At 47.2% G+C, this 27,881-nt stretch overlaps 2 protein-coding genes and 1 long non-coding RNA gene across 4 annotated transcripts in view; 1 reads left to right on the top strand and 2 right to left on the bottom strand.

Annotated features, from left to right (window-relative positions):
- The window catches only part of arhgap10 (Rho GTPase activating protein 10), a 41,733-nt gene extending 21,718 nt beyond the window's left edge, over nt 1-20,015 (top strand). Inside the window, exons 19-23 of one of the 2 annotated variants that reach the window (XM_029149870.3) lie at nt 353-494; nt 1,275-1,431; nt 4,777-4,869; nt 6,141-6,232; nt 18,465-20,015. In XM_029149870.3, coding sequence (XP_029005703.1) covers nt 353-494; nt 1,275-1,431; nt 4,777-4,869; nt 6,141-6,232; nt 18,465-18,613 — 633 coding nt within the window. In that variant the 3' untranslated portion in view covers nt 18,614-20,015. Of the gene's footprint in view, nt 1-352; nt 495-1,274; nt 1,432-4,776; nt 4,870-6,140; nt 6,233-7,782; nt 8,901-18,464 lie in introns of those variants that run through there. The other variant, XM_029149878.2, reaches the window with a different exon arrangement.
- Nucleotides 5,382-7,775, bottom strand: LOC121202327 (uncharacterized). Its single transcript, XR_005897855.2, has 3 exons — nt 7,510-7,775; nt 7,377-7,412; nt 5,382-5,499 (listed from the first exon to the last, which is right to left on the bottom strand). It is a non-coding gene; the product is annotated as an uncharacterized LOC121202327 (long non-coding RNA).
- nr3c2 (nuclear receptor subfamily 3, group C, member 2) overlaps nt 14,363-27,881 on the bottom strand; it is a 48,911-nt gene continuing 35,392 nt past the window's right edge. The window contains exons 5-9 of the mRNA XM_029149835.3: nt 25,705-26,049; nt 24,206-24,350; nt 21,181-21,311; nt 15,562-15,719; nt 14,363-14,956 (exon numbers count right to left, since the gene is read on the bottom strand). Of these exons, the coding sequence (XP_029005668.1) occupies nt 14,801-14,956; nt 15,562-15,719; nt 21,181-21,311; nt 24,206-24,350; nt 25,705-26,049 (935 nt within the window). The 3' untranslated portion in view covers nt 14,363-14,800. The remainder of the gene's footprint in view (nt 14,957-15,561; nt 15,720-21,180; nt 21,312-24,205; nt 24,351-25,704; nt 26,050-27,881) is intronic.

Here is a 27,881-nt window from a genome sequence, read left to right as displayed (position 1 = left end):
CAGTTGGCCGGCCCTACTCCAGCTCAAACCTGCCTGCTTTACTCTCCACTCTTTCAGAGAGTGGGTCAGTTTTTCTCAGGAGAATGTCACCTTAACTGAGACCCCGATTTCTGAATGCGATGTGATTGTACGAGCAGCGGCTCTCCTTTATTTTGTCACAGACCAAATCTCGTCACGGGCAGTTTTTAGGGTCCAGCCAATAAGCTGCTCACAGCCTTTCGCTAGGAAAACATGCTGTGGCTGCAAGCGGGCTTTTTCTTTTCACCAGCACTATAGAAATCCCTTTATCATTTTATCTCCCGTCAGGTCAGTCGAGGACACGCTCTTAGTCTTATTCGCATTGTGTATTCAGATTTTTGCAGATGCTCCCGAGTCGTGCCCCCTCTCACCTGCTGCCCCTGTCGTCTCCGCTCCCACGAGGCAATCCAAGAGGCTGAGTCGGCAGAATCGTCCCCTGGCTGTCTACAATCCACAGTCTCTGGACATTCAGAATGGTAAGAGAACAGTGTGCCTCTCTGCACCTGTGTTATGCACCTGAGTCTAACTTCACACGTGAACGTATGGAGGCAGCTGCGTGGGGCACGCGACTCCTACCATTACAGATATTTGTGCTCCAAGAAGCTGTACAGCGGCGCTGGTTGATAATATGTAAATGAATTATGACTTCCATTGGGTCTTAATTATTACAAATCATCTTTATCAAATTGGTTATTGCTCAGTGTCACGTTACCTCGCTTTTTTTCACCATATCCTTCTGTGTGGATGCTAATTATGTCTCAAATTGCATCCCAACATATTTAAGACTTGAATTAGCCTTGTTGAAACCTGCAGCAGTTAACCTGTAATTAACTGTGGGATTTGGTTTAAGCGCTCCGATGTGTTTTTGTTGGGGGAGGAGAATAAATTGTCCAAAAGAACAGTTATTTCAGTGCCTCTCCAATCTCCCAAAGGCGAGATCTTTACTTGACAGTAAAACTGAAATGTAAGCGTGTGTGCGTCCCTTGTGTTTCTTAGGTTCCTGTTTATGACTGGAGGAGTGTATTATTATGAACAATACCAGCTTGGTTGTAAGTCCTGACTGTTTTGACAGCAGTTTGATTTATATAGTCCCCTGCTGAGGCAGCATTGCCTTATGTATTGATAAATTATTCAGCTGTTTTATCAGGCAAGCTATCATCAGCTACCTGGAATAGACTGAATCTTTTACACAGAACAACAATGCAAAGACGTAATTAATTCAAAGAAACGCTGTTGTATTTTGGTTTTCCTGCCAGCGGCCGGAGATTTCAACCTGGCTGCGGACGAGGCGTCGATGGGCAGCAACGAGTCCGTGTCGTCGCAGTCGTCCTCGGCGTCGGCCTCGGAGGCGCCCGCAGAGAAGCCCGAGCACGCGCCGCTCTCCGGCAGCCTCAGCTCCGGCAGCAGCTCCAGGTGCGTGTTTCAGTGCGCCGGAGTCCGAATCGATACGTGACTGCACCAGGCGAAATGCACAAATTAGGATGTGTAGTGAGTAAATACGTTCCAGGTAAAGGAGTCACAAATAGGACATGGAGGCTTTACTGTAGGTAGAACGTGGAACTGGAGTTTATGGAGGTCAAGCAGTCAGGGCTCACGTCGTCTGAAGGGTGGGGGTCCTTCACAACAAGTCTTGCTCAGTTACATATGTTGGTAACTTAACATAGAGTTATAATCAATAGAGCTTGAATGTTTAGTTTAAATGTTATTTTTTAACTATTCATATTTCAACTGAAAGAACAAATTCAAGCCCTTTGCCTGACGTTTAAGCCCTTGAATAGGACACCATTCACTGTTTGATTCTGTGGCCTCTTCGCTCCGTCTTCTCCACTATCCTCACTTCCTCCACTAAGTCCTTGGTCCTTTTTTTTTGTTGTTTCCAGCCTGTGACTCGTCTTGAATGCTGATGTGAGAGATGAGTTACTGGGTTATGCTGCAGATGTCCTGACTCTCTGCTGTGTCATGTCTACACATTCACCTTGAAATGGACTTTTTCCTCATTCATTGTTCTCCTTTCTCCGTCTTCTTCTCCCTCGGCTATAAAATACAAATAAGCCCACCTCACAACTTGACAGATGACAATGAGATTGGCTCCCACTTTGACCTCTGCGTGTATGTGTGTGTGGGGGGGGGGGGCATGTTTGTACCTTTTTTTAACTCTAAGTTGCAGGATTAGACAGAAGAGGCTCTCTATTACTTATGTAACCCACTCCTTTTTTTCCTGTGGGTCTTTTTTTTATGCTTCCCCACATATGTGATATCATGTTGGAGGACGGAAGGAGCAACCAGGAGGAGGTCGTAAATCTCGGCTCTTATTTGTTTGGGAGACAGGTGGCCGTGCGTTGGCCGTGTAAATCGTATTGACATTGGGGAGATATTCATCTTGTTTACCCTTATAGCCGCAGCCCCCGTCCCTTTATGAAGACTTGCGCCATATGTCACAGGGTGTCGCCCTGGCTTTGTTCGCTCATAAATCTTAGCGTGTGCGATGGTGGAGACCTGTTAGCACAGCACCTCTCCGGCCGGGGACCCAGGGACTGGGCTCCGGGCCTGGCCAAAAGGAGCAGCGGGGATGGCAGCCGCTAGATGACTTCCAGCCACTCTCGGTAAAGCTGTTATCTGCACTCCGGTGGGCTCTAGCGCACACCTGGAAATCAGCCGATTTAGACGCTTTCCTGCAGGAAAATCTGCTTGGTCACACAGCGATGCTCTCTGATTCACCGTGTGATGCAATAAGTCTTTGTGGACTGTGGCAAGATTTATCATCTCCGTCATCTTAGATGACCCACCTCATTTGTCCCTGAGTTCAGTCACAGCTTCTCCCAGTGGCGCTGTTGTCCAGAGCCCGGCCCAACAAGGTTACTTGCTGTTGGGCCTTTTTCTGTTTGTTTCTTTTGGCCCCGCCCCTTCGTGCCGTACTGTACCTGCAGCCCTCCAGCTGTGGATCATAAAGTGCTGGATCAGAGCCCATTTCCTGCCCACCCAAACTGGGGGTGGCTGGGCGGCCAGCGTGGCTTTGTGTGAGATCCCGCTTTCTACCAACAACACGGCTAAATCCCACCAGTGGCCTCCTTCCTTTAATAAAAAGACAGTTGATAGCCTCCCTCATCCCTGTGTTCGCTCCACGCCAGGATCAACAGGGCCTGGATGCTGCAGGGTTGAATTCCTGCAGTAATGAGAAGCAGCAGTCCCCTTCTGTTGATGAATTTCTCCCTGCTACTACCCTGGCAGAGGATGATCACGTGCCGTAACCCTGATAGTTACAATAGTGAGTCTAAATATAAACACACTTGATGCAGTTTCATATTTTTCTGCCATGACGCTGCTTTGAGAACTGACTCTATATGATGTTTTATTTTACACTACCAGCATCTAAAGAGAGATTTCCACGCAGCCGTCGTGTACAGTGCATTTTCCAAGTCCTCATTTACTGTATTTAATCATGTTTACAGCTGAAGCTTAGTTAGGCCTGTGATGAGTGGAAACAACGGATGAGCAATTCGACGCTTGCTGCTATTTTCGTTGAAGAGAAATGGCAAACGATTTCCCTCGCTTTGGCTTAGCTGTAATTGTGAAAGCAATTCTGGGATGGATTCATTTACCTCTGGTACATTTAACAAGTTTCTAAAGCAGCCATGTGGTGCTCACTGATTTCTCCCTGTTTATTCTAAAATTATTTAGATGTCTGTTTATTTTAAAGCTGTTCAAAGATCTGTATAATCCTTTTCCAACAGGAATAAGCAGTTAGATGGTTGTCTGGATGTGTGCGTGCGTGTGTGCGTGTGTGTGTGTGTGCGTGCGTGCCAGCTTTTTGTGTGCTTGTGTGTGTGGGTTCACCTGCAGGTGGGTGAGGTGTCGGTGCTCCGCTGCTCCTTCTCCTCTTGGCTGTGACCCAGGCAGACAGTGGTTGTGCCTGGGCCCGGGTTAATGAGTGGATTTGCTGCACTGCAGCGCACTGTCCCCCCATGCTGATGTGAAGCAGCTGAGCACCACAGTGGCCCCACAGCGCTGCAGAGCTATAAATCACCCACCGTCAGGCCGGGCCCGAACGGAACAGCCACCGCTGGGGATGGACAAGCACATGGAGGGAGGAAGCGATGCGGGGGGGGAGAGAAAGCGCAGCTCACCTCCACCTATGTCCACATAAGATCCCCTGCCATGTTTACCCTTAAGTCCATCTCTCTCTCCTCCACCAGTGCCAACATAACCACTATTCACAATATCCTCTCGAGCGCCAGCCCCTCCCCAGCTGCTCGCTCTAATTGCCTTTATTAACGTCTCTATGGGAGCGGCAGCTAGGAGCAATTTGCTCATTATGTGCTGTATTAGCACTGGCCCTGGGGCAGGCATGGAACACAGAGGGATGCCTGGCTGAGAGTCCTGCTCTGCTCCGCCTTCACCAGGACCCCTGCCTCCATCCCGTAGGTCGCCCATAGACTCAGCGCAGACTGCATCTACTGCTGCAGCAGACTGAGCGTGCAGCCAGAGAGTGTGTGTTAAACCACAGTTGAGCATCAATGTACGCGCTGAACGTACAGTGAGAACGTGTTTATCATCAGGTCGGATCTTCGCTTGCTCTTGTGGTTCGAGAAGAGCAGATGATTAACATCTCCATTAGTTTGATCTCCATTAAAGATTGAAGGACCCCCTTGTTATATGACTCAGAACGTGTGCATCTGCACTTTTAACCTCTGAAACATGTATTTCCCTTCAAGCAGAGTAGAATCAGTCGTGACTACTGTGTGTTTTCCGTATCTGCAGAACACCCACAGCAGCGTCGTCCACCTCTGGAGCGTCAGGCGAGAGCCAACCCGCTACGACACCTGTCACAGACAAAGAAAAGCCAGACGAGAGGTAGGGCGGCGCTTTGCTTTGCTTTTTGTTCGCAATCATCACAGTGGAGCATTTTTTTGTCCCTCTTTTGTTTTGGTTCCTTTTGCACGTTCAGAATCACCTGGAATCTCTTTTAACTGACTGTTTTCATTCACTTGTCCAACATCTTACAGTTGTGCCCCTCCGTGCCTCTTACTTTAGCATGGCAGCGCGCCTTTTAATTTGATTTGCCTTTTGATTGGTTTTAATTCAAGGCGAGTGCAGTATTCAGCACATGCAGCGGCTTTCCTTTTATTTCTTGTTGGGGAGAAGTGGATGTGTGTGGACACAGTTTGCCCGTTACACTGATCTATTCCTCCACTTGCTTCAGAATGAATGACAAACTCATTTTCGTCGCCTCCTATTGCTGCCAAAGAAATTGCAAACAGCTCAGTCATTTTATGGCCAATCTATTAATGTTATTTTCATATAAATACAAATCTTCATTTTTCCAAACGTGGTTCCACTAGAATGCATTCTTACAGAATTTTCAACTCAAGAACTCGGCTGAATATTGTTCTATTGACAACTCTGCGACCGCAAACTTTTTTTTTCCCTCTCCCCCGGTTTGTATGTCTTCTTTCTCCCCTCTCATCCTACATTGTTCCCGCTCTGCAGAAAGAATATGAAATATTTATCAGGGCATCGTGTGTTGAAGACACAATTTCCACATGGTAATGTTGCTGGCATTTGAGATAACGGTTTGCAATGCTGGGCAAAACAACCTTGTGTGGAAGCGGTTTTTATGTTTCCGGCGACGCTGTTGCATAAATGCGTCTCTTTGCTAACCTGCGCAGCGATGAATGAGGCCCCTCGGACGCTCTCATACATCAGACTGATTCAAAATGCGCCTTCTGAACTCACAAATGTGATGTTAAAAGCTTAAGCACGCCGGAAAGAATCTCCTTTTCTACCTCTGTTTGTGAGCGAGTTCCCCCGTCACTTTCTAATTATCTAAGTCGGATGCTTGTCTGCTGCGCGGCCGCCTTTTCGCCGGCTCCACGCAGGGTTTGGCCGCGTGCACGCCGACTGGCGCGCCCGTGGGTGCGTTCCCGCTCGCTCGCTGGTGCCTCCGGACCAAAGGCAGCGCAGGACAGCAGCGCGTAGAGGCCCGGCTCCTCTCTTAGCACTTGGCCCATTTCTGCTGTTTCAGGGCAGTGAGTGAATGAACCAGCGGGCCCCGGGCCCAGATTGAACTGTGCGGTAATCCTCCCCAAAGCTCCGCCAACTCACTGATTGCCTTCATTTTTCAGTGTCACCGGCAGGAAAGCCGTGGCAGTTTACCCGTGCGAGGCTGAACACGACTCTGAGCTCTCCTTCCAGGTCGGCGCAATATTCCACGCCGGTAAGTGTTATCGCCTACACCAGTCGCTCACACAGAACCAACCCTGGCATATTGGATTTGGAGGAAAACCGAACACCCAATCTGGTCCTCAATCGAACAGAGATGAAACGAGGGGAGGGGAGGGGAGGGAAAGGGGAGGGGGGAGCAGGAGACACAGATTTGCTCTTCAGAGTGTGTGGAAGAGGCTCAACTGAGCTTTAATCACTCTCCGGGGAAAACGAGACGCTTCCTTTTTGTCTTCGGTGAGACTATAGTTCTGCAGCGACGTGTAACCTGGACCGGACTTTTAAAAGTAGTTACGGGTCAGGGATCATCTTCCAAATGAGACTCAGTTTTGGTTTCTATTTAGAAAGTCACATCCCGGTGTTGGTTCCTGCTGTGACTCGCGTGCCAGATATTATGACCCAAAGGTCAGCTTCCTGACAGCTGTCATCAGCACACGGACGGTGTCGGGTGACTGAAACCGTACCTCAGTCACAACCTCTTACAGTATTTCCTATTTTAATCCATCACTGCTCCAGTGAAAGACGAGAGCTTGTGTCAGGTTAAATCCTTTCCAAACTTGTATATGACCTCATGGTATCTGAAATAATAAGTATCACATGTTCATACACAGAATTAAATCTGGTTCCAGATTATGCTTCACTCACTCCAGTAGAAACTTACTGTAGCATACAGCAAACCTATTACAAATATTTGGTGAGGAGGTTCTCATTAACTATAAACCTCTCCTGACCCCGACAGTTAACATGTTTTTCTGGACTGTTCACTTGTTTTCAGATGTATTTGTGTAAAGAATTCAACATTTATTTTTGCCGATGATTGAAAGAGCTGCTGAGGTTAAATTTAGCTGTCACAAAGTGACAGTTTAAAGTGCTGAAAATGATGCAAATCATTTATTGGACACACATTACGGGCGTAAAACACCATTAACAGGCCCAGAAAGTGATGATGCCGAGCTATTTGCTGCGTTGCATCAGAAAGCCTTCCAGACAGCAGAGATAAGTTCAAACCATGCGCCCCAAAGTTTGTTGCTGTGTGTTTACAACTGCATGCGAATTGTGCTTCGCTCAACTTCACTTCATGACAGACAAACTGTGCCAGACTTTAACAAATTCAGAATTCAATTACTGCATTTCTTTACCTGGGCCACAGAAGTTGTATCCATGCCGTCGCTGTTCTGTGGATATATTCATAACAATTTAAATTGGCTCCACTTTGCAGACAAAACAACAATCCAGGGAGGATTTTGAACAGATCCATCAGTAAAATCTCACCTGACACATCTGTCAAGGTTTTGTGAGAGCCCCATTTTGCTGCAGAGGATCAACTCCTGGTGAAGTTCGGGAGAGAGTGGCTCCGTAAACAGCCGGGAGGTTTCACGGTAGCGCCAAAATGAGCGTGGCTGCAGCTCAGGAGCGTCGCGTACTGAGCGAACCCTCCGTCGAAGCTCTGGGCTCCGGCCTGACGCACGCACGCACGCGCGTCCTCTGCCTGTCCCCTTCCTCCCCGCAGTGTTGTCCTCACAGTGACTCTGTCCTCTCCTGCAGTGACCCAGTCGAGGGAGCCGGGCTGGCTGGAAGGGGAGCTGGAGGGGAAGAGGGGCCTCATCCCTCAAAACTATGTGGAGATGCTGTAGCCTCAGATGGAAATATTTATGGACAACTTATCACCTTCCCTGGAAGGAGTCTGTGGAGATGCATGTTCCTCAACCCTGATTTTTATTTTTTTTTTTTAGCCCCACAGTGGAGCCTTGTTTATCCAAAAGACAGGGCAGGTAGAGTTTACGTTGCATGAGTCCGTTCTTGACTTTCCTCTGGTCAGATGAGTTTTAATATGGGTTCTGCTGTATTCATCACGCTGTCGCCTCTGATTATCCCGGTATCCTGAGTGAACGTGTCCGTTGAAGCCTCGCCCGCCCCTCAGCCTGATTTTACAGTACATGGTATCCATGAGCTCCCAAGTCAAAGGACCGGAGGTGCACCCACGACGGCGTGAGCTTCACCGCACGGGATGCGTGGAACTAAAGCTAATCACTTATGTCGCATGTTCAGTGTTCACAGATATTCAAAATGAGGCACAATGTTGTTTTGTTCGAGTGGCACCACGGGTTGATTGAGTTCTGAATCGTACGGACACTTTGTACTGTTGGATTTGTTGGTGCACTCCTTCACAGAAGCTTCGACGTTCGACAAGAAGTTTGACACCAGCGACACAGCGAAGCGCTGGAGCCGTCATCGCGTAGGTTTGTTTTTAAGGCTTCTGCTTTTAACGTTGCTCAGTTTCCCTCTGAGCAGAAGAGACGACGATTCACCTCCCACGACGTTGAATTGTACTTTATTGATTAGGATTGATTATTGTCGATGAGAACCCAGATTGCAGTATTTAAAAGTTGTACGTGTTTAGTGTATATAGCCTGAGAGTTGACTGCCAAGTATATCGTAAAACTATCCGTGACACGACGGACGAGCTCGAGTTTTCATTTCACATCATTTCAGACTGGTTTAGCATTTCATCCCTCAACAAGACACTTTAATTTCCCAGAAAGCTTTGGTTGAGCAACTTGCTTAATCACTTGTAAAAGGCCTCCTTTCGTTTTTATACCTTTGGGTTTCCTCTTGATCAGTTTTAAGCAAATAAAGCTTTTTTTGGTTTGTTGTTGTGTTTATATCGTTGCCTGTTTTCTTTAAATCCCAGTTTTTACCACCGAGGTATCAGCGTTCTGTCTACATTTTGTTGACTCATCTGTTGTGTCACCACAGACTCTCAGAATAAAGCGAGGGTTGGATTCCCTTCCTCAGAGCCGAGTGGTGTAACGGGAACCTCCCTTCCCCACGGTGACCTGCGCCGCTTCATCTGCCTCGAAAGCGTCTTCCAAAATAAATCCAATAACCCCCCCCCCCCCCCCCCCCCCCCCTCCCCCTTCCTCCTTCAGCCGCGACGCAGCCTCTCACGTGTTACTCCTTGGACTACGTCTGTGTAATTAACACATCAAACAGCCTCCAGTCCTGCTTCCTTGGCCTCTGTTACATAATTAGCCTCAGTCCACCTCCACCGCACTCGGGCCTCTGGTGCGTGAGCCAGAGCTGCATTTCAAAGCACAAACACAAAGCTCTCCCAGTTAAAGACGCAGTAACGCAGCCGCAGGTCTGAGCAGCAGCTCCAGGCTCACGGTGCACGTCCACCAGCTCCCTGAAGCGACTGCAGGCGCGATGGTTACATAATGAAATGAGGCAGCGCTAATGAGATGGGCAAACTATTCCCCTACTGTCCTCCTCACCTCCACCACCCACTGCCGGGCCTTCATCATCTCCTCTCTGCCAGAATACTGCTGAGTCATGGATTTCCACCTCGCTCTGGACGCCGTCTCTCCTCTCACCGACCTGTCGGTCTCTAGGCAGCGTCTGAAACTCCTGGATCTTCTGTTGTTTCCAATTCACCAGCGGCCGCTCACGTTTTTTCTGCTGATCTAATTGTTTGTTCATCAACTCCCAGGTTTGTGGCCATAACAGTAAATTGTGGTATTTCGGTCGGCTCTGATGATGGAGGTTGCCTCACCAGCTGCGGTGAGTATCTCTCCATCTATTATGCATCGGCGCTGATCTGCATCAGTGTCACAAGCTCGACCGGCGCGTTAAGAGGAAAATAAATCAAGACGGACAAGTTCATTCCCTGGTTCTCAGAGCGGTGGCTGTGTGCCAGCTGTCCTCTACCTCCCATGACGCAGTGTCCTTCAGCCCCAAAATACAGTCTTACATGAGTCAGCTGGTGCCGGTGCAGCACTGACATAACCACCGTACAGTAAGCGTCACACAAATGGATGCCTCAATTCCCTCAACGTGCTCCGCAAGGTGGGAACGTTGCAGGGCATTTTCTGGGTGCGAAGCTTCTGTAATATCATTAAAATAAGACTTGATGCTTTATTGGGGCTGAGAACCGAGTGGGACTTTGGAGAAAAGTGAATTTCAGACATAAAAGAACGTGTGTAGCAGGAGGAAGGGAAAAAAAAACCCTCAGCTCAGAAAGTGGGCCACAGAAGCCGCCATGTGCGCGGGTGCAGCCGTGAAATCAGCCTGATCCAATAGATTCTGTTTATCTGGCACGACTACAAGTGAAAGCAATTGGAAATCTGGGGGAGATTTGGAGAGGGCTGTGGATTCGGAGAGAGGGAGGAGAAAAAAATGAGCAGAAAAGTAATACTGTCTGCTCGACAGTCTGGCAAAGCAGCCGTGTTTTCAGATCAGCTTTTAACAAGGTTAATGGTGATTTTTCTCTACAGGCACCGTTTTACTGTAAAAGTCTCATCCTCGCCCGCTTTATCTGTGTCATTTTCACTCTCTCCCTGTCTCTTGCCTCTTTGTTCTCTTCCTCTCGTCCGCCTGCGACGACTCTACCTGCTGCTGCCTCGCATCGCTTGCTTCATGCTAACGCTGTGTTTCTTGGCTTATTATCCTCCCCAGCCACCGAACGCAGCTGTTTGATTTCATCCAGATCAAAAACAGGGCAACACACACACACACACTGTACAGAGCATGCATAGCAACACATGTCAATTATAGCACATCAAGTTGGATATTTAATGCTTTTATTAGAATTTTGCAATTGTTTTTAAAACACAAATGGCAAAACCTGCATTAGGATACACAGTAACTGGTTTCAAAGATGTTTTATTGGTTTCGGTTGCAGGTCATCTACTGCGTGTGGATGGATCTCTGCAGAGAGATATTGTACAAAGCACTGGAGTAAAAATAATGATTGCAATTGGGAAGAAAAGAAACAAGTCTATATTTGAATCTTATTAAAAGCCAGCGCCGCCGCTGTGGAGATATGGCTTAGTCTGTCTGCACCTGATTCGTCACCATGAACAGAAAATGGCGTGACTCCACTCGAAGTGACGCGATAGTTGACCGAGGAGCAGCAGCTTCACACATTGTGAGTCACACACGTTTCATTTAGAGGGAGATTACGCCAAACGCCGCCGCCGTATTCGTTGCACTGCAGGTGGGCGGTGATTGATGACCATTAAACACACGTCTCACTTATCGTGTCGCTTCAGGGGAACTGATGTTAATGCTTAGCGTAGCTTAGCATATACTCTCTGTCCAGAGCTCCCAGCATTTATAAAGGTATTCCCAAAATGCTGAAATTTTTGTTTTGTCCATTATAAAAAAATGTGTAGATTTTATTATTTTTACATCACTTTTTGGAGAAAATTTGCTTATTTTTGATTAAAACCCATTCAACCTGCTGAACTTCTTACATCCCCTCCTACTGTAAGTTTGTGTGTTCAACCTGAATGGTCAAGAACGTTCTTCCACATACAGTATCCCAGCTGCAAATAGTTTGTGATGTTTCGATTTTATTGTGGTGCTCATCAACAAAACCACAACGAGTTAGGAAATCATTTCAACAGCAACAATTCAAGGATCCATCACTTGATACCTGTACATCTTGTTACAAAATAAGAAAGAACGCTTTGATTATTATCGTTTCTGTTTGAGCCACGTGAACAATGATGCAAAAAGTAAAAAAAGAAAACGATGCCAAATACTTAAGAAGAAGATAATAAATGTCCTCTCGCTAACATTCAGGTAGTAAGTTCCATAAGTCTCTCACAACGTACGATACATTCATTTCTCTACGTGGCCCCTCTGGTGCCGACCCTTTCTGCAGATTCATCCTGTGATCCAACACACAGAACATGGAGAATGGGAAACACACACTTTTTCCAATATTCCAACAAGATGGTGAAAGTAGAAATGTTTTATACTATACTCAACATAAAGACTTGCTGTATTATTTACAATATATATACTGTAAAATTGTAAATCAGGTGAGATAAAAAGGCACAAGTTTCTCTTTTTTAAATACAATGTAAACATCTCATCAAAAAGCATGCATTAACGTTTCATTTTACAAAAAGGATATCATTTTTAGACAAAGTACTTAAATATTGTTTTCCAGCAAAATATAATTCTCTCAAAAATACTTTCCCATTCATCCTGTGAACCTTTTTAGAGAGTTTTTTTATTCCATAAGACGGACAAAAACGGGGCAAAATAAAGCAACAGTGAGAGATTATCTTAAGAGTCCTTCACAAATTCAACACGCAATAACGCACAGCAAAGACAGACTGTAAAATGAGGCCTTTCTCCTCCTGGGTGGGGAGTGGTTTAATAAGACTTTCCTCAGACCCAGAGATTAGTTTACTTTCACCTCCCCCGGTATACGAAAGCGTTAGAAACAAAGTCCACGTCATAAATTAGAACCCTGACCACCCCCCCCCCCCCCCCCACACACACACACACCCCCACCCCCACCCCCCTCTGTTCAGACAGCCTCTAATGACTGTGGCGATCCTGCTGCCTCTAGTGTAGCACAGCGGTGTCGTTACGGGAGCAGAGGCCTCAGATACAGTTCGCATCCACCCTGCTGCGCTAATGATGTCATGTTGTCTAACTTTAGGCTGGGTGACCATGCAGAAAATCTTTTCCCGCATCATCACAGTTGCTTATCAAAACAGACAATTCCTTCTAGCTGCACTAATGCCTCATTTCACATTGTATCTCCTCTGTGCAAATCTAAATGTGGAAATAGGATATGGCTAATCCTATAACATAAATGCATAATACCCACGCTGAAAGAGCAGATCAACTATGCACATGCTTGCTGGGAAAACAAACACACACACACTTAAGCCATACTTACACACACGCGCACACACACATACACGTAAATACACAGTCACAGGGCACAAACCGCACACACACACTCACACACACACACACACACACTGTTTTGCTTTCCCAGCAGCTCCATCACTCATCAGTAGCATCATAATCGTGTTGCACGCCCACCCATAAAGCGGTGGGGTGTGAGACAGGTTAATGGTCCAGATGACTGGACCCACCACACCTACAATAGTAGTACATGTACTTGGCCCAAAGAGAAGAGAGTGGAAACAAAGTAAAAGAATTAGGAAAGGATCGTCATCAAGCATTCGTCAACGTGTACCTCAAAACCTCCTCTGTACAAGAACTGAATAGAATGTGTCTATGAAGTCGTTAGTAGCTGTACACATACGCCTGGGTTTGATACATGAGCCGTTTGCTGTAAGCGCTGCAGAGTAATGCTCCATTTTGGATTCTATCAACTTTACAGAGTTAAACTGCGCGTCCCGGTCGCGTGCCCAACGGACGTCCTGGACGTTACTGTACACGTTATGTTCCGCCTGGCTTTGTAGAAATGAAGCACCGTAATGTAAAACGACTGGCTAGTCAAAAACTAAACCTTTGCAACACGCTTTTATAAAAATGTTTTTATTATTTATGGGAAGAGTAGATAAGTGTTGGTGCACAAAGGGCTGGTTTTGCTTCATTGCGAGTAAAAACAGACATTTGGACAGCTGCTCTGGAGATAACACAAATGACAGCAATTACTATGGATGCACCTCAGTCAAATCCATTACCGGCGGACTGCGCTCAAATCGCTTCCATAAGTGTATGATGTTTTCCACCCGGCAGCGCTCTTCACCAATTCTGCACTAAATTAAAAAAAATAAGAAAAGAAATCGCCCGCCGTTGCCTAAAATAGTGACTTGATGACGCGGGGGCGCCGTGTGCAAGTTTTCCTTAACACACAAGAGACATTGTTGATTCAAAACAGGTTTAACTTTGGACTTTTGCATATTCGTTTGATTGTTCCACTACATATTTCAAAAAAAAAAAACCTAGGTGTGGATGTTAGTGATGGCTGTTAGGACACCGATTTCAATTGGAACTTGGACTCGTTCGATCCCGTGTAGTTGCTGAGCTTATGATGATGCGTGTTTAGCCCTTTGAATATATTCAAATAGACCTTTTGCTTTACAGTCTAGACCTCCTGTGCCGCCCCCCATCCCCCCTGTGATCTTGCAGCATGTTGCTACACTGCAAAGCAAAATCTAAATGTTGGCATATTTTTTCATAGTGCTTTTTTTTCTGCATAAGCCAAGTTAATATTTGCACGGTTTTCTCTAGATCGCTAATGGGAGGTTTGATTTCAGTGCATGTGGAGTGCATCTGTGCATCATGTGGACAGCATGTGTATCTACTTCCCTATATGTGTATACATATTGTGTGTGTGTGTGTGTGTGTGTGTGTGTGTGTGTGTGTGTGTGTGTGTGTGTGTGTGTGTGTGTGTGTGTGTGTGTGTGTGTGTGTGTGTGTGTGTGTAGTGAATATTTCTAGAGCCTCCTACAAACTGTATGGCTTTATCTCCATAGAAAACACTGTTATCGTCTTTGGGGCAGGGGGACACGGGTGCTTCGGGTTGCTTTGTCACATTTCTCACAAGTCCTTCTCGCACGCTCAACTCCGCCAACTATTCACAGCTCCGACCCGCCGGTCGCGACCGCCGGGTGGAAATGGAGCCCCGCCGTTTTTAACTCCTGCCGCTATGTCACGCACGCGGGACCCCCTGGTGGGAAGCGGACGGGGGGGCGGCGGCTGCGGGCCCAGTGCTCAGGCCTCCGTCGAGCCTCCTCCACTGTTAAAACGCCGCTTCTGTCCCGGCCGGGTGTGTGGTCAGTCACTTCTTGTGGAAGTAGATTGTATGCGTGAGGCCCGACTCCACCTTTGGTATCTGGTCACTGATGATCTCCACCAACATTTCGGGGAACTCCACCTTCAGGGCCTGGGACTCGCGGAACGTGTAGAAGCAGAAATCCAACAGGTTTCCCACCAGCTGCAGAACACAGACACAAACTCCGATCAGAGACGGTAACTGCTTATTTAGGATGTTCCACTGACGTCACGTACAGTCAGACTCCGCTGACCCCTGCTCAGATCTCGCCAGCTGACCACTTGGGGGCACCACTCTTTAATCCTGGGCAAACAAGGGTGGTCTGTTGAGCACCGGCCTCATTCTCTGTCATTGGGGTCATTACATTTCAGCCTTTCATCTCTGCGACCTCTCTGCTGCCGACGCTAAGCTCTTGGGGCTGCGCCTACGCTGCCATTACGCCACACACCGGTTGATCCGTGCATAAAATAAGAACAGTGATTGAGCATGTTTGCTGTGATGACCACTGCTTACCCTGATCCCCTGGCATTGCTTTCATTGTGCCATTCATACGGCCTGGTCATCACACTTCCCCTCGGGGGGAGATTGGGACGCACTAATCCTTATTTCAAGCCACAGAACCGTCGGAGCGCTTAAGTAAATCCACTCTGAAGCTGTTTTGCTCAGAACATGTCCAGTGACGGGAGAGGCCCGGTTTGCCAGCGGCTGCCGAGGGAAGCCTGCGCTGTGGGCGGCTGGCACGCGGGAGGCGGAGGTGCAGTACTCACATCGTGCATGGCGTCCAGCAGCTTGGTGAGCTGGAAGAAGCGCTGCCAGGTTTGGCCAGAGTTGTTGGTCGCCTTTCCCACCGAACGCCGGAGCTCCTTAATGTAATTAACTCTCATCTCCTCAAACGCCGCCTGGTTCTTCAGACCCTCTTTGGGAACTGGGAGTGAGACAATGACGAGAAGGGCTCACATGATGTTAAAGTGTGAAATAAAGAGTAATTTAAACAGAGAGCTACTACTTTCTATGGGCATATTCAGCATTGGGCTGGGCAGTACAGCTTTAACACTTGCCCTCAAACATGTACAATAAGCAGGACAATTATAGGCGTAAAACTCAAGCCTGATGCAGTGATTGCCTTGATTTCAACAATCAAAACAATTTCATTTGATTCCAACATCTAGAGAGCGAGCACTGTTTAGCTAAATAGGCCTAATGAGGACGTTCATCTGTTCTTTCCGTTTGTTATTTGTTGAAATCTTGTGATGTGACTGAATTAAATGCGGCAACCTGCCATGACTTTAACACCAAAACGATATTAAAGCATTTGAATGTCAGAAACACAATTAAACACCAGCAGCGCTTTGATGATGGTAATACGACTTTTCTCAATCGCGTCCTCTCAGTCGATTCTTTAGATACAGCAGTGAATGAGAAGCTAAAGGTCACCTGGTACAGTATATAGGCACTAAGGCAGCTAATGGGTTAAGCCTCGCTCAACCAGCCCACTCTTACTCTCGTGTGGAGGGTAATTACGCTCCGACTCCCACACACTGGCCTTTTTTTGGACATTCTTCCTGTGTTGATGACCTAAGCCTATTTAGCAACTCATTACAACCACTTTCACCATTTTAAGTGGTAATTAGTTTTCATGTGTAGCCACTGATTCATGGAAGGCGACTCATTTACTGGAAGGATTTGAATAAAAGTTTCCTCAGAGTGGCGGCGAATAGGAAAGCAGAGGAACCAAGGTGTATTAAAGGGCTTCAATCATGCTGTCAATTCATAAAGCCGTTTGTTCAGTGGCGACGTGTACATTAACACCGCAATCGTTCGGCGTGAATGCGCTCACAGTACATCACGAAGGCAGTTTAATGGGAGAGATTCAGACTGATGTGAACAAAGAGATCCGTCAACGGCACCGCGAGGATGCATCGAAACCTCCACAATATCCGTCCCGTGGCTCCTCCTCCCCTCGCGGTGCAGGGGAACAAAGTGGACGAGAGCCAGAGCCTTTCAATGACATTCAGCTGCTGGCGGCCAGATTAAGAAGCACCTCGTCTCTCAAACCGCTCTGAAGCCTTCAGTCGTCCTTCAGCCGCGAATCAGATGTGACGCCGATACGCGCGCCGGAATAAAAGTCCGTCAACCAAAGCAGCTTCGCCTTTAATAGGTCCGCTTCTATTAGAGGATTCTGAGCGACGGCGCACACAAGAGCAGAACATTTTGTATTTATCAGCTCCATGAATGATGAGCAGCCCTTGATTTCTGAGGTACTTACTGTAATTTCGAAACAGTCAGTTCCTTATAGTTACAGTAATAATACACTGTAAACTGATTCTGGGTGAAATAATTAAACCAAAGTGTACACTCAAGACTATTAGAGAAGCTTTTTCCTTCTTATTTATTTCTCACAAACCAAACTGTAAGTTGAGTTTCTACATGTTCAAATACAAATGGCCGTCGTGTTTTAAGACGTGTTCAAGATGAGTCTAATTGAATTGTAAAAATGTGAATATTGACGTCGCCGCTCTCTAAAGATCACGATGAATCGGCCGGTTTAATCAGCTAATGGTCGCGTCTCTGAAACAGATCACGGCGCCGTCGAGCTCGGACTCCAGTTTCGTCACGGAGGCCGAGAACGCTCCCGTTCGTGCGAAACAGCTGGAGGTTGCGAAGGTCGCGAGCGCCGCGACCTTCCGCGTTCACACCAAGGTCACACGTGTCAATACCCGACAACGGCGCGAGCTTCCCATCATGTCTGTGATTTAAATCGCCAAATAATCTCCTTTCTCCATCCGCCACGCAGTAGCAGTGCCCCCCCCCCCCCCCCCACACACACACACACACACACACACACACACACACTAGCAACTGCCAGGACTGGTTGGAGTCCTGCACCATGAGTAGCTGGGGGCAAAGCGCTACTGTACTTCCTGTCAGCTAGGATTGCGTCTTTTCGGGGACGGGGCATTGTGGGTCAAACACAGACAATGTGTTTATCTGCCTCTGTTCCTCTACGTCACCTCATTATACCTACAGTAGTGTATATACAGCTTGGGGCATGACGCACGGAAACTGATGGATGCTGGTGTGGAGGCTGATTTCTTCACTTCATGTCACAGCTGATATGATAAGAATGTGCTAAAACCTTTTGTTATTCTGCCACTGACCCACAAAAAGCACAGAGCTGGCATTTAGGGCCGACACCATGACCTGCTCTACAGGTACCATTGTCCTTAGATTACAGATTACAGGTACAGGCTTCTGAATTAGACCACATTAAAGAGTGCTCTATTTGCACATTGTACTGACAAGCTGGCTTTCAGTTTTGATGTAAAAGCTGATGCTATTAATCAGGCAACACTGCAATAACAAAGGATTAAGTTTTGGGTGTCGTCTATTAGGACACTTTGATTTAAAGCCACTAATTACTTGTCGGAGTAAAATCTATTTTACGTAATAAATCAATAATTCAATATTCAGCTGTAAGATGTGTCGCGCGAAATGCACGACTCTGATGTTTCAGATCTGCCTTAAGTTCCATCAGAACATCTGGATCTGAAACATGTGCTTACCAGAACACAGCTCCACCTGTCGCCCTAAACATCACCCTTAAAGCTGCGGGCTCCCTTTATTTAATGCCCGGCTATTCAAAAATACATCTCTGCATCTTCACCCGCAGCCTGCATCAAAGTGCCTTTGCGAGCAGCTGGGGCCAAAGACTGGAGGGCCGCCGCTCAGCGATGCCCTTCGGACCCACTGGCGAAGCATAACCATGACATCCCGGACTTGGAGTCGGCGGCGGTTACGATGCGGGAGCTGCTGCTGTAGTGGACTCAGTGTCACATCAGTGCGGGATCCAGCTCCCTGCGCTGTGCTGGACGTACGGAGGCAGGTTTTTAAGCCGGCGACCACTTTGGGACTAGAAAGCCCATTGGTCGTTACGAGAACGGCGTCAGAGACAAGCAGGGAGGGCGGTTGGGAAGCGAGGCCGTGGGCTTCGCGCGCTTGTGCGGAGGTGAGGATCGTAAGCGCTTGGAGCAGGACGCTGCTGCTGTACCGCGACCGGACGGGGTCATGAGATACTCCAGGCTCAGAGAGACCTCAGCCAAGGTCAGACACGCCAGCGCTGCGCGCTCTTACTTCCTGCTCCTTTTTCCACCCATTCACTCCCTCTATTTAACATACACATTTCCCAAGCAGCCCACAGGCACACACTCTCTGACTCGCTGGTGCTCCCTCAGCTGACAGGTCCTGACAGCTCCTCTATAAACATTTTTGCTGCTACTCCTTCCACACGGCCCTGGAATTACCTCTGACTGACGATAGCCACTGTACCTGCAGTGCTTCAGAAAACCCAGCGATGGACCACTTACTTCTGAAATTATTCACCAGCGCTGTGAAGACATGTGTGCAGAATTTTCATAAAGCACAATTGCTCTATCCTGTCGACGGGTACAGTTATTTCTCTGCTGCGTATTAGAAACCAAACACCAGGGGATTATTATTTACTGCTTCCACTATATTATACATAGACTCATGCAGCATTTGACTAGAGCCGATTAAAGTTACCTATTTAAATCTGTATACCGGCTTCCATTATCCACAACCTCTCTTTTAAAATTCCACCCCGGGTTTGAAGGGAGTGGAGAAAAATAGCAGGTCTTGGAGCACTGCCTGGTGCTTGACTGGCTTTTATTAAGTACAGCAGGGCTCTCTGGAAAACCTCCAGAGGACCAGCGAGGAGAGGAGAGGGAGGCCACAGCAACAGAAGGACCAGCTTTACCCACCCCCCACCCCCATTGTCTCCTCTTTCTTTCTCCCTATAGCTGTGCACCTGTCTCTTACTTACCACAACACGCTCCCACTATCAACCCATGCCTGATCTGACTCTTCGACTCTTCCTCGCCCCCCTCGGCCTCTCATCCTATGGGTAATACTGTATGTCTCCTCCTCATCTTGCGCAGCATCCACTAGCTGGGGTCCAGCGGGAGTGTCCCTGCAACCAGATGACTCAAAACCGCTTTATATAAAGCAGTGTATGTCAGGGAAAGGCTTTCACACTGTCTTTACCATATGTCACTGGACTGCGAAGCCAAAACGAACCACATACCACTGGGCGGGGAGATGGTCTACACGTTTTCATATACTGCACGGTACTGTATGTGCTCAGCAGAGAAGGATTTGTGTCTGTTTTAATGTACAATTATCTCTTTAACAGTAATCACAGTGGTAGAAAATGTACGAGAATAAAAGTGTCTCTAAGTAAAAATAGAAAATGAAGTGCAGTGTTTCACAGAACCTATTTAGATTTTAGACAGATTTTATATTATACAGTCGTTTTGTGTTATCTTTAATACAAACCATTTTAAATATGCAGAAATACATGATGCACCACTAGATGATGGACAGTTTAAAACGAGGACTGTACATGTCTGAAGGTAAAGTGGGTGAAGTGAAAGGTCACGTGCTACTTTCATAGACCTGTGTTCCTTAAAAATAAATCCTCTGCCAGTGAATATTTCCACTGAGCAGCACTGGTGCTCAAGTTCAAAGCGTTTGAACGCGGGCCAGGACGCAGACTCTTCAAATATCTGCCTCATCCCTGTTATCATCGCCTCCGTGTGTCTGCGGCTTCCTCATGCGACTCAACATCTATTGACACGGACGCACGCGGGGTCACGTGCGAAACAGCTAATTGTGCGGAGGGCAAAGTTATGACACACGCACTGTAATGCTTCACGGTTCGCGGTGAACTGACAGCAGCAGCTCACATGTGTCGAGGTGGTGGAAACCCCCCCCCCCAAAAACAGTGTTTTCAGTTTGCAGCCGAGCAGCTTGGTCCGACACATCGTCTGTGTGAGGCTGCAGTGCCTGTGGGCACAGTTTGGCAGAGAGTGGCAACACTGTGAGACCTTCTGCAGGGAGTGGTAGATGTATTCTGTTCATCCACGGCCAATTAAAAATGAAAAAAAAAAAAAAATCTGAAAGAATGTAAAAAAGGAAGACACTACTCTGCTTTCCACCTGATTACACTGTATGCGGATCCACAAACACGCACACAATATCAAGCCTATTTCCACACCTGTTACGCATGTTAACGGATTACTAAGAATGAGATTAGAGCGAGATCTTACAGACTTTAAAAAAGGGAAGGATGGTGGGTGCCAAAAAGCCTTGTCTCATGAATGTGTGACGGAAAGAACAGGATGCGCGATCCGCGGCTAATGCGCGCGACGCGGCGCTTTAGCCGATGTGGAACGTGTGATGGGGGCGTGGTTCAGGCCACGGCGGCGCACGGTGGGACGACCCACGACCGCGGGGAGCTGCCTGCGCATTCAGCATCACGCGACGCCTTGTTAATGGAGTGACACGTGCACGCAGACCTCACCACCTACTTGTGCTGAGAAGCAGAAGGACCTTCATGGAGAGGAACTCGTCGTAGGTCAGCTGCAGCCGCACGAACTCCTGGCTCACGTGCCTCATGCCCAGACACAGGTCGTACATGGCCGACTGCTGCATGCGATCCCTGGAGGAGGACGAGAAGTGGGAATTAGGATCAGAACTGGTGTAAAATCACTCACTCACTCCTACCTGTACCTGTACCATACGGTAGGTCACTCATCATTAGTTCAGACTAAGTCACTGATTGGTTGATGATCCACAGTGCGCACGAGGATTCTGCTAGAATTCAAACCCGCCGCGTGCAGTATCACAGCCCAGATGCACCACTTCCCTAAGGCGACGACAGACTCCCAGCGACCCCCCGGTCGCCATAGAAACCATAGGATGGACTATGTTTACCAACATACTGTATCTGCAGTTTGTTGACAGCGCTTGCGTGCGGGACGCAGCAGCGCGTACCCGTTTGCAGCACAGGCTCATCAGCAGCTGCACATTCTTTATCGGCCCAATCACCTCGGGTCACGTCACGACGCGCGGCAACAACAGGAAAGAGACACCAGACGAGAGCCCATCGCAAACGCGCGCCATCCACGCCACAGACTGGAGAGAATCTCTGGCTCCGGCGCTCTGCAATAAATCACCATCGTATCCAGGATGTGGTAATTAAATTCAAGCGCTGTGGCTCGACTTGAAAGAGGTTTTGGCCACAATACAGTGAAGCCGCATCATTACATGCGCAGCGAGGGAGTAGATTTCACTGATAAGGGCTCGTCGAACCAGACGCAGTCCATGTGAAACGAGTGCCCAATGTTGTCTTTAAAGAGTCCGACAGAAACAGCTTTACTGCGTTTACGGAGCAGCTGGGTCTGATGCCCCAACTAATACCTGTCTGGGCTCCCAGCGTCCCCTGATGAGCCGCACGGTGCATGTGAGCAGGTTGGCAAAGTGCAGCATAGCAGTATTTCAGAAAACTTCGGGCTGGAGTTTCTTAAGTCTCCACACGTTTTCTGTCTCTCGCCCGCCCGCTCTCTCGCTCTCTCTCTCCCACCTTCTCCCCTTCTCCCTTACTCTCTTCCTGAAATGAAATTTTGCTGAATCACTGCCCAAAATGAGCTGCTGGTTTTGGGGAGGAAAGCAAAAAGAAAAAACCTGCTAGCAATCTCTCTCCTTCCCTCCTGTCTCTTTTTCATCTCTGTATCTGGCTGCCGCTGCCTGGAATGCTTCCTGTCCCTGTTACTATGGTAAAAAATTCGAGAAGCAGTGCAGACCTAAAAGCACGTCTGAAAGGCACGTCCGGTGAAACGATTTAACTTCTCACTCAAATCAGTCCCCATAACTGTCACGCGCCTCGTAGAAATAATTCTGACGCGCGTAATAGTGAAGGGGACCTCTTCGGAGCCACTTCAGAACGGTTTAAAGCCTTCAAGCCTCCGAGTGGGTGGGCCGGTCTGAACGTCTGACAGGCAGCTGAGCCGCCAGAGGAGTGGTGACACAGCGAGCATCATCCTGCGATGGCAGTTCACAGGTGAAGGACATTCTGTCAGCGGCGGCAGTGACGAATGCGCTGCAGATCATATGGTCCAGATCATAGAGCACATGAGCCCACTGATGTGTGTATTTATAGCTACACTGTAGTTCAGGCTGTTGGGTGCATCCATATGCTGTAATAAGCCTTCATGATGTAATGATGATGTTTAGAATGTGTTGGCATTTACCACACACTCAAAGACTAATTGTCACAGCTTATGCGGCGGACTTACGTTTGCCTTTGCTGTATTTGTTCTCAATGAGCGGCAGATTTCCCTGTAGTAGCTGAGTGAGCGGACAGACAGCAAATGCCCTAATGCCGTGGGTCGATAAGCACCGGGTTGCCATGGAAACCGTTAAGTCCCCCAAAGGCAGCGTGTACTTGTTGAAAAGCTGTGGACCGATTCTGTCCTGAACTCCACCTGCATCGCTGAGCGACACAGCCCAGAGGTGGGTTCCCAACGAGCCGCGCTCCGTTCAATCCTGCTCAGTGGCTCTAAACGAGCCCCCATCCACTTCTCAGAGGCCGCGGCTTTAGTTGCACAACGGCATTCGCGCTGTTGCTTATTTATCTATTCACGGGACAAGCTGACCCACTGACATTATCTCACACAAGCTATTAAACCTGCGCCTGATTGAAGCTGCTCCTCTGCAGCAGGCTGAGCAGAGGCTGCTCCGCTCCCCTTTGATTAATCCTATATCACTCAATTCGTCGGCCGCCGGGCCCCGCGGCTCCGGCAGGCGGGAGCCCACAAACAGTACAGTGCGGCTCCGCTCCGCTCACTCGCTCTCCCGTTCCAAATGTCAACACAGATCAAGGTGGACATTGACTGGCCATTCAAGCAAAGGGAATGAAGCACACGGAGCATTTCCTTGTGAAGCGTCAGAGATCAGGCTTGAGTTGAGCAATGAACCCCCCTTCACGCTTATCTACGCTTGATTATTCACTATGAAAACAAAATGATTTAACCACATCTGCAACAGAGGTGTTTCGGACGATTCTGACAGAAATATTCATTTCAGTTTTAATATAGTTTCAGGCATTTGAGACATTTAGTCACAATTGTTCCATTTTTGGGTCATATTTTAGTTTATACTTTAGACCTTTCATTATGTCATTATGGCCTTTGCAAAGTGTTTTTTTTTTTTTTAAAGTGTTCGCTCATTTCAACATGCATTGTCCAGGTCCTACTTGCAGTACAGCGTTAACGGCCTACAGCCTGGGCGAGTGATTACCCTGAGCAGCCAAATCGGTAACACCACCTGCTACTTTAATCTCGTGGCGGACTGAGATCAGCTTGGGAACATTTTAATGCCGACTATGATCGACAGGTGTCACAGAGAAACAATCTGCAGGTCACTTACAATATCAATCAGCTCACTGGACATTTAGATGCGTCCCACAGTTCCATATCTACGGTTTATCTACATGTGAGGACCAGTGCACTTGATCATCAGAGCAATGCATTCTACATTTAAGTGTAGACCTACTCATTAAAGATGAGGTCAGGGGCAAAGTAGAGCATCTGTCCATTGGTGTGTTTGTAGGAGCGCCAGCTGAGGCAGAAGGAGGACAGACACATCCACGAGTACTGGATCAGGGTGATTTGGTCCTCGATGGGCAGGCTCCGAAAGCCTAATACACACAAAAGCGAAAGCATTTACCAGACAAACATAAGGCTGATGGGATGAAAGCACAGCGTTTAAAAGCAGACGACAACGCGCTGGAACTGATTTAATGCATTTGGACTTTATTCATGTGCGTACGCGTGCACCTATGTGTGCGCACGTTACGTACCTCGTACATTTGCTCCAGTGCTCGTTTCATGCCAATATTTGTTTAGACACGATTACCAGTAAGAGGTATTCGCCCATTCTTTTTTTTTTTTAATGAAAATCCCACAAGGCCTCCAGTTATTGGCATGTTGTCTTTGGAGCACCAAAAATAGAGTCAAATAGGAAACTTGCCAAACTCTCAATCAAACTCTGGCAAGAAACGCCTCCTCGTGCAAAACACAGGCCAAGCAAGGACACACAAGTGACTTATCAAAGCTTAGGGACTATTTTAGTCTCTATGCATGTCAATTTGCATTTCTCATTTTGAAATATTTGAAAAGGTATGTCAAATGTTTGGCTTAACTATTTAGTCAGTTATTATTAAAGTATTTAGTTTTTTTAGGTCACTTCAAACATGATTGGACATCCAAAAGACACATACTTATAAAGTAGTGACTTACAGAAGACATTTTTAGTCCTAATTGCTCCGAGTGTTAGTCCTGTCACATCCAGATGTAAGCTGGATGCAGGCAACGGCATATCTGAAAGTCGAAGGTACACATTTTGACCCTTCTGTCTGGCTCCCCTTCTATTTATATGTCCGGATATGGCAAGCAGACACCGTGGGGGTATCAAATATTTGCAATACAGCAAATTAAACAGCCTCAAAGAGCTACCTGTGAGGTATCTTTCAACGTCTCCCATTGACTGCCATTTTAAGGGTTTTCTTTTCCTGCAGTATAGCTTATGGGCAAAATTTAATGAGGCAGACATTAACATAACATCTGACAGCAGTGATGTAAATGAGTTCTGTTTGGAAATCTTAATCTTGATTACATTTAATGGTAAAACAGGATTTAGTAATAATCACGTTGAAGCTTTGAAGTACATTTTCCTGACACAATATTGAAAATTTAAATTGTTGCATTCTCCAAATGTGAAGATGTACATGAGGTAATTTCCATTAAAACACTTTTTTACAGATTTTTCCCTACACTTCTGAGCCAGCATTGATCTCGACCGTGCTCCTCATTCTGCTCATTTCTCTGTGCTTGTGTTTTCCCAAGCTGCAACACATTTTCCCCTAAATCTGTCGCATGCGTTGTTAAAGCGGCGAAGATGTTTTCCCACTGCGTCCCTTCTCTATCCGCACATGGCCCCCGCGTCTGCGTCTGCGTTTTAGGCCTCGGCCCACCACTCTGGTGGTCACTAACCTGGAAGTACTTTGGCCCACTTCACCATGCGTACCATCTGCTTGCCGGCCAGGCGGTTGAGGCTGGACAGCAGGTGGTCGGTGGTGTCGGGCTGCGTGTTGTCGTAGCCCGAGTACACCTCCTCGGGCTCGATCAGCTGCAGCACGCTGCAGATGGAGGGCGGCAGGAAGGGCGCGACCCCCCCGGGCCCGTTGGGCACCAGGGCGTTGGCGGCGCTGGCGTTCAGCTCCTTCTCGGAGGACAGGTAGCCGCCTCCCACGCCGCCCGCGGCAGTTTGGCCGTCCTTCGAGCACTGCAGGTCGTCGCTGACGCCCTTCAGCTTCCCCAACTTCTTGGACTTTCGGGCTGTGGGAGAACACACGGTTCGACGTAAAATTTTAGAATGGGAGAGTGAATTTGGAAAGTATCCATCTTTAATGAAAGCCAGGAAACGGCTTCATTTCCTGTGTTTGACACACAATGGGGATTTCTAAGGGAATATAAACAGGCAGAAAGCAAACAAATACACAACATCCAGACAGGTAAGCCAGCAATCTTTGGGAGCTAACGCTAAATACTATGTGCAGTATTTGTGCAGTATGTCAGTAAGTACTGTACAGTATGGTATGTGATCTTACTCTAAGGCTTCACCAGAAACTAAACAAACCCAGCAACTCATAAAGGGTTTGCTAACTTCTGCTGTTAGCTGAAACTGTAAAATGCTGCTATAGCAAATTTAGCTAAATGAGCAACTGCTATTTTTTTTCCACCTCTGGTGTTTCAGTTTTCTGTTACCTGTGTTTAGTTATTCTGTTGTTTTTGACTGCTGTTTAGGTGTATTATGGTACTTATTTGAGTCAGGTCGCAGCTTTGCTAGCCTGCTAGTTAAGATGCTAACCATCTGTTTTCATACTAACTCTTGTTTAAACACCACTTATCACTCGATGCACAGTACAACTGGCAGTGTTTCTCTTTGACCTGAGGTTTGACGTACCTCAGGTCTGTAGTGGAACACTTACTATTAACAACAGAATAACATATGTTGTTAACGTACAAAGTACACGTGCACAACCAATGAGCAGCTAGCATCTATGCAGGAAGCATATGTATTATTTAGATATATAACCTAGATATGGATGCTAACGGATAAGCAGTGTCATAAATCCTATAATAATTAAGTATATGTGGGTATTAACCTGCACAATATATAATGTTATTTCAGGGGTTGGAATAAGAATATGTCACCTGTGCAGCATAAACATCACCTGTACTGCGTTTACTGAGTAACTGACTGTGGCGATGCTGAACAAGTGTATATTGAATATAAATAATTATTATCATGACATTCGTTAGCGTGATTTAACGTGGGGTGCCGTCAGGAGGATGCACCACAGCCTTAGACTCGTGATGCATCTGTTTGGTTGACTTTACTCAACGCCTCGGCTTGAGGTAGTAATTATCTTGTAATCTTGTGTATCTTGTAATTACCGGTAGTAATTACTCTTGTCTACGCGTGATTGACACGTGACACGTCGCTGGGTCTACACACGTTGGTTTCACCCTCAGCCGGAGCTTTGACGGAGGGACCCCTGCTGTGCAACGGCTGGGGCCAAGTTCTCACTAGAAAGATTTGTAAAGCTGATGTCAGGTTCCGTATTTAATGTGGTTTTCAAGGGTGTTTTTTTTATAACCGAACTCCCCAGTCTCCTAGAGGGAGTGACAATCACTGTCCTTGTGTTACTCTTTTCATCTGTGCTGTTTTCTAGCAGCTCAGGTTCCAATTCTGAACGTGATGTGTTCATGCTCCTAGTAATGGTTGAGTTTATGGAAAACAAAAACTCTATAGCGGCTTTACTCACATAATCAATTAGGCGTATTAATCCCTATTAGACTACTGCACAGTGACTTTGCACTATAGTGTTCACTCTACATTATATATACTTTATGTTGTAGGTTTATTGCTTGTTGCCTGGTCTTTTTTGAGCCCATTCTGCTCCACATACAGTTGCAGCTGCTCAGAAAACTCACGTTTACCTCCATTAGAACCTACAGACTCTTAATCCCATAAACATGCGTTTGGGAAGTGATGTCAGCGCAGATAATGTGGATTCTGTGAATGCCATACATTGATCATAAATAGATAGATAATGTAGAGACTAATACTTTATTCACCCCAGTGGGAAATTAACTAATTAATT

This window comes from Betta splendens, chromosome 1, assembly GCF_900634795.4.
Source record: "Betta splendens chromosome 1, fBetSpl5.4, whole genome shotgun sequence".
Classification (NCBI taxonomy): domain Eukaryota; kingdom Metazoa; phylum Chordata; class Actinopteri; order Anabantiformes; family Osphronemidae; genus Betta; species Betta splendens.
Note: the sequence above shows the minus strand (reverse complement) of the source record. Positions and strands in the feature narration are given on the sequence as shown.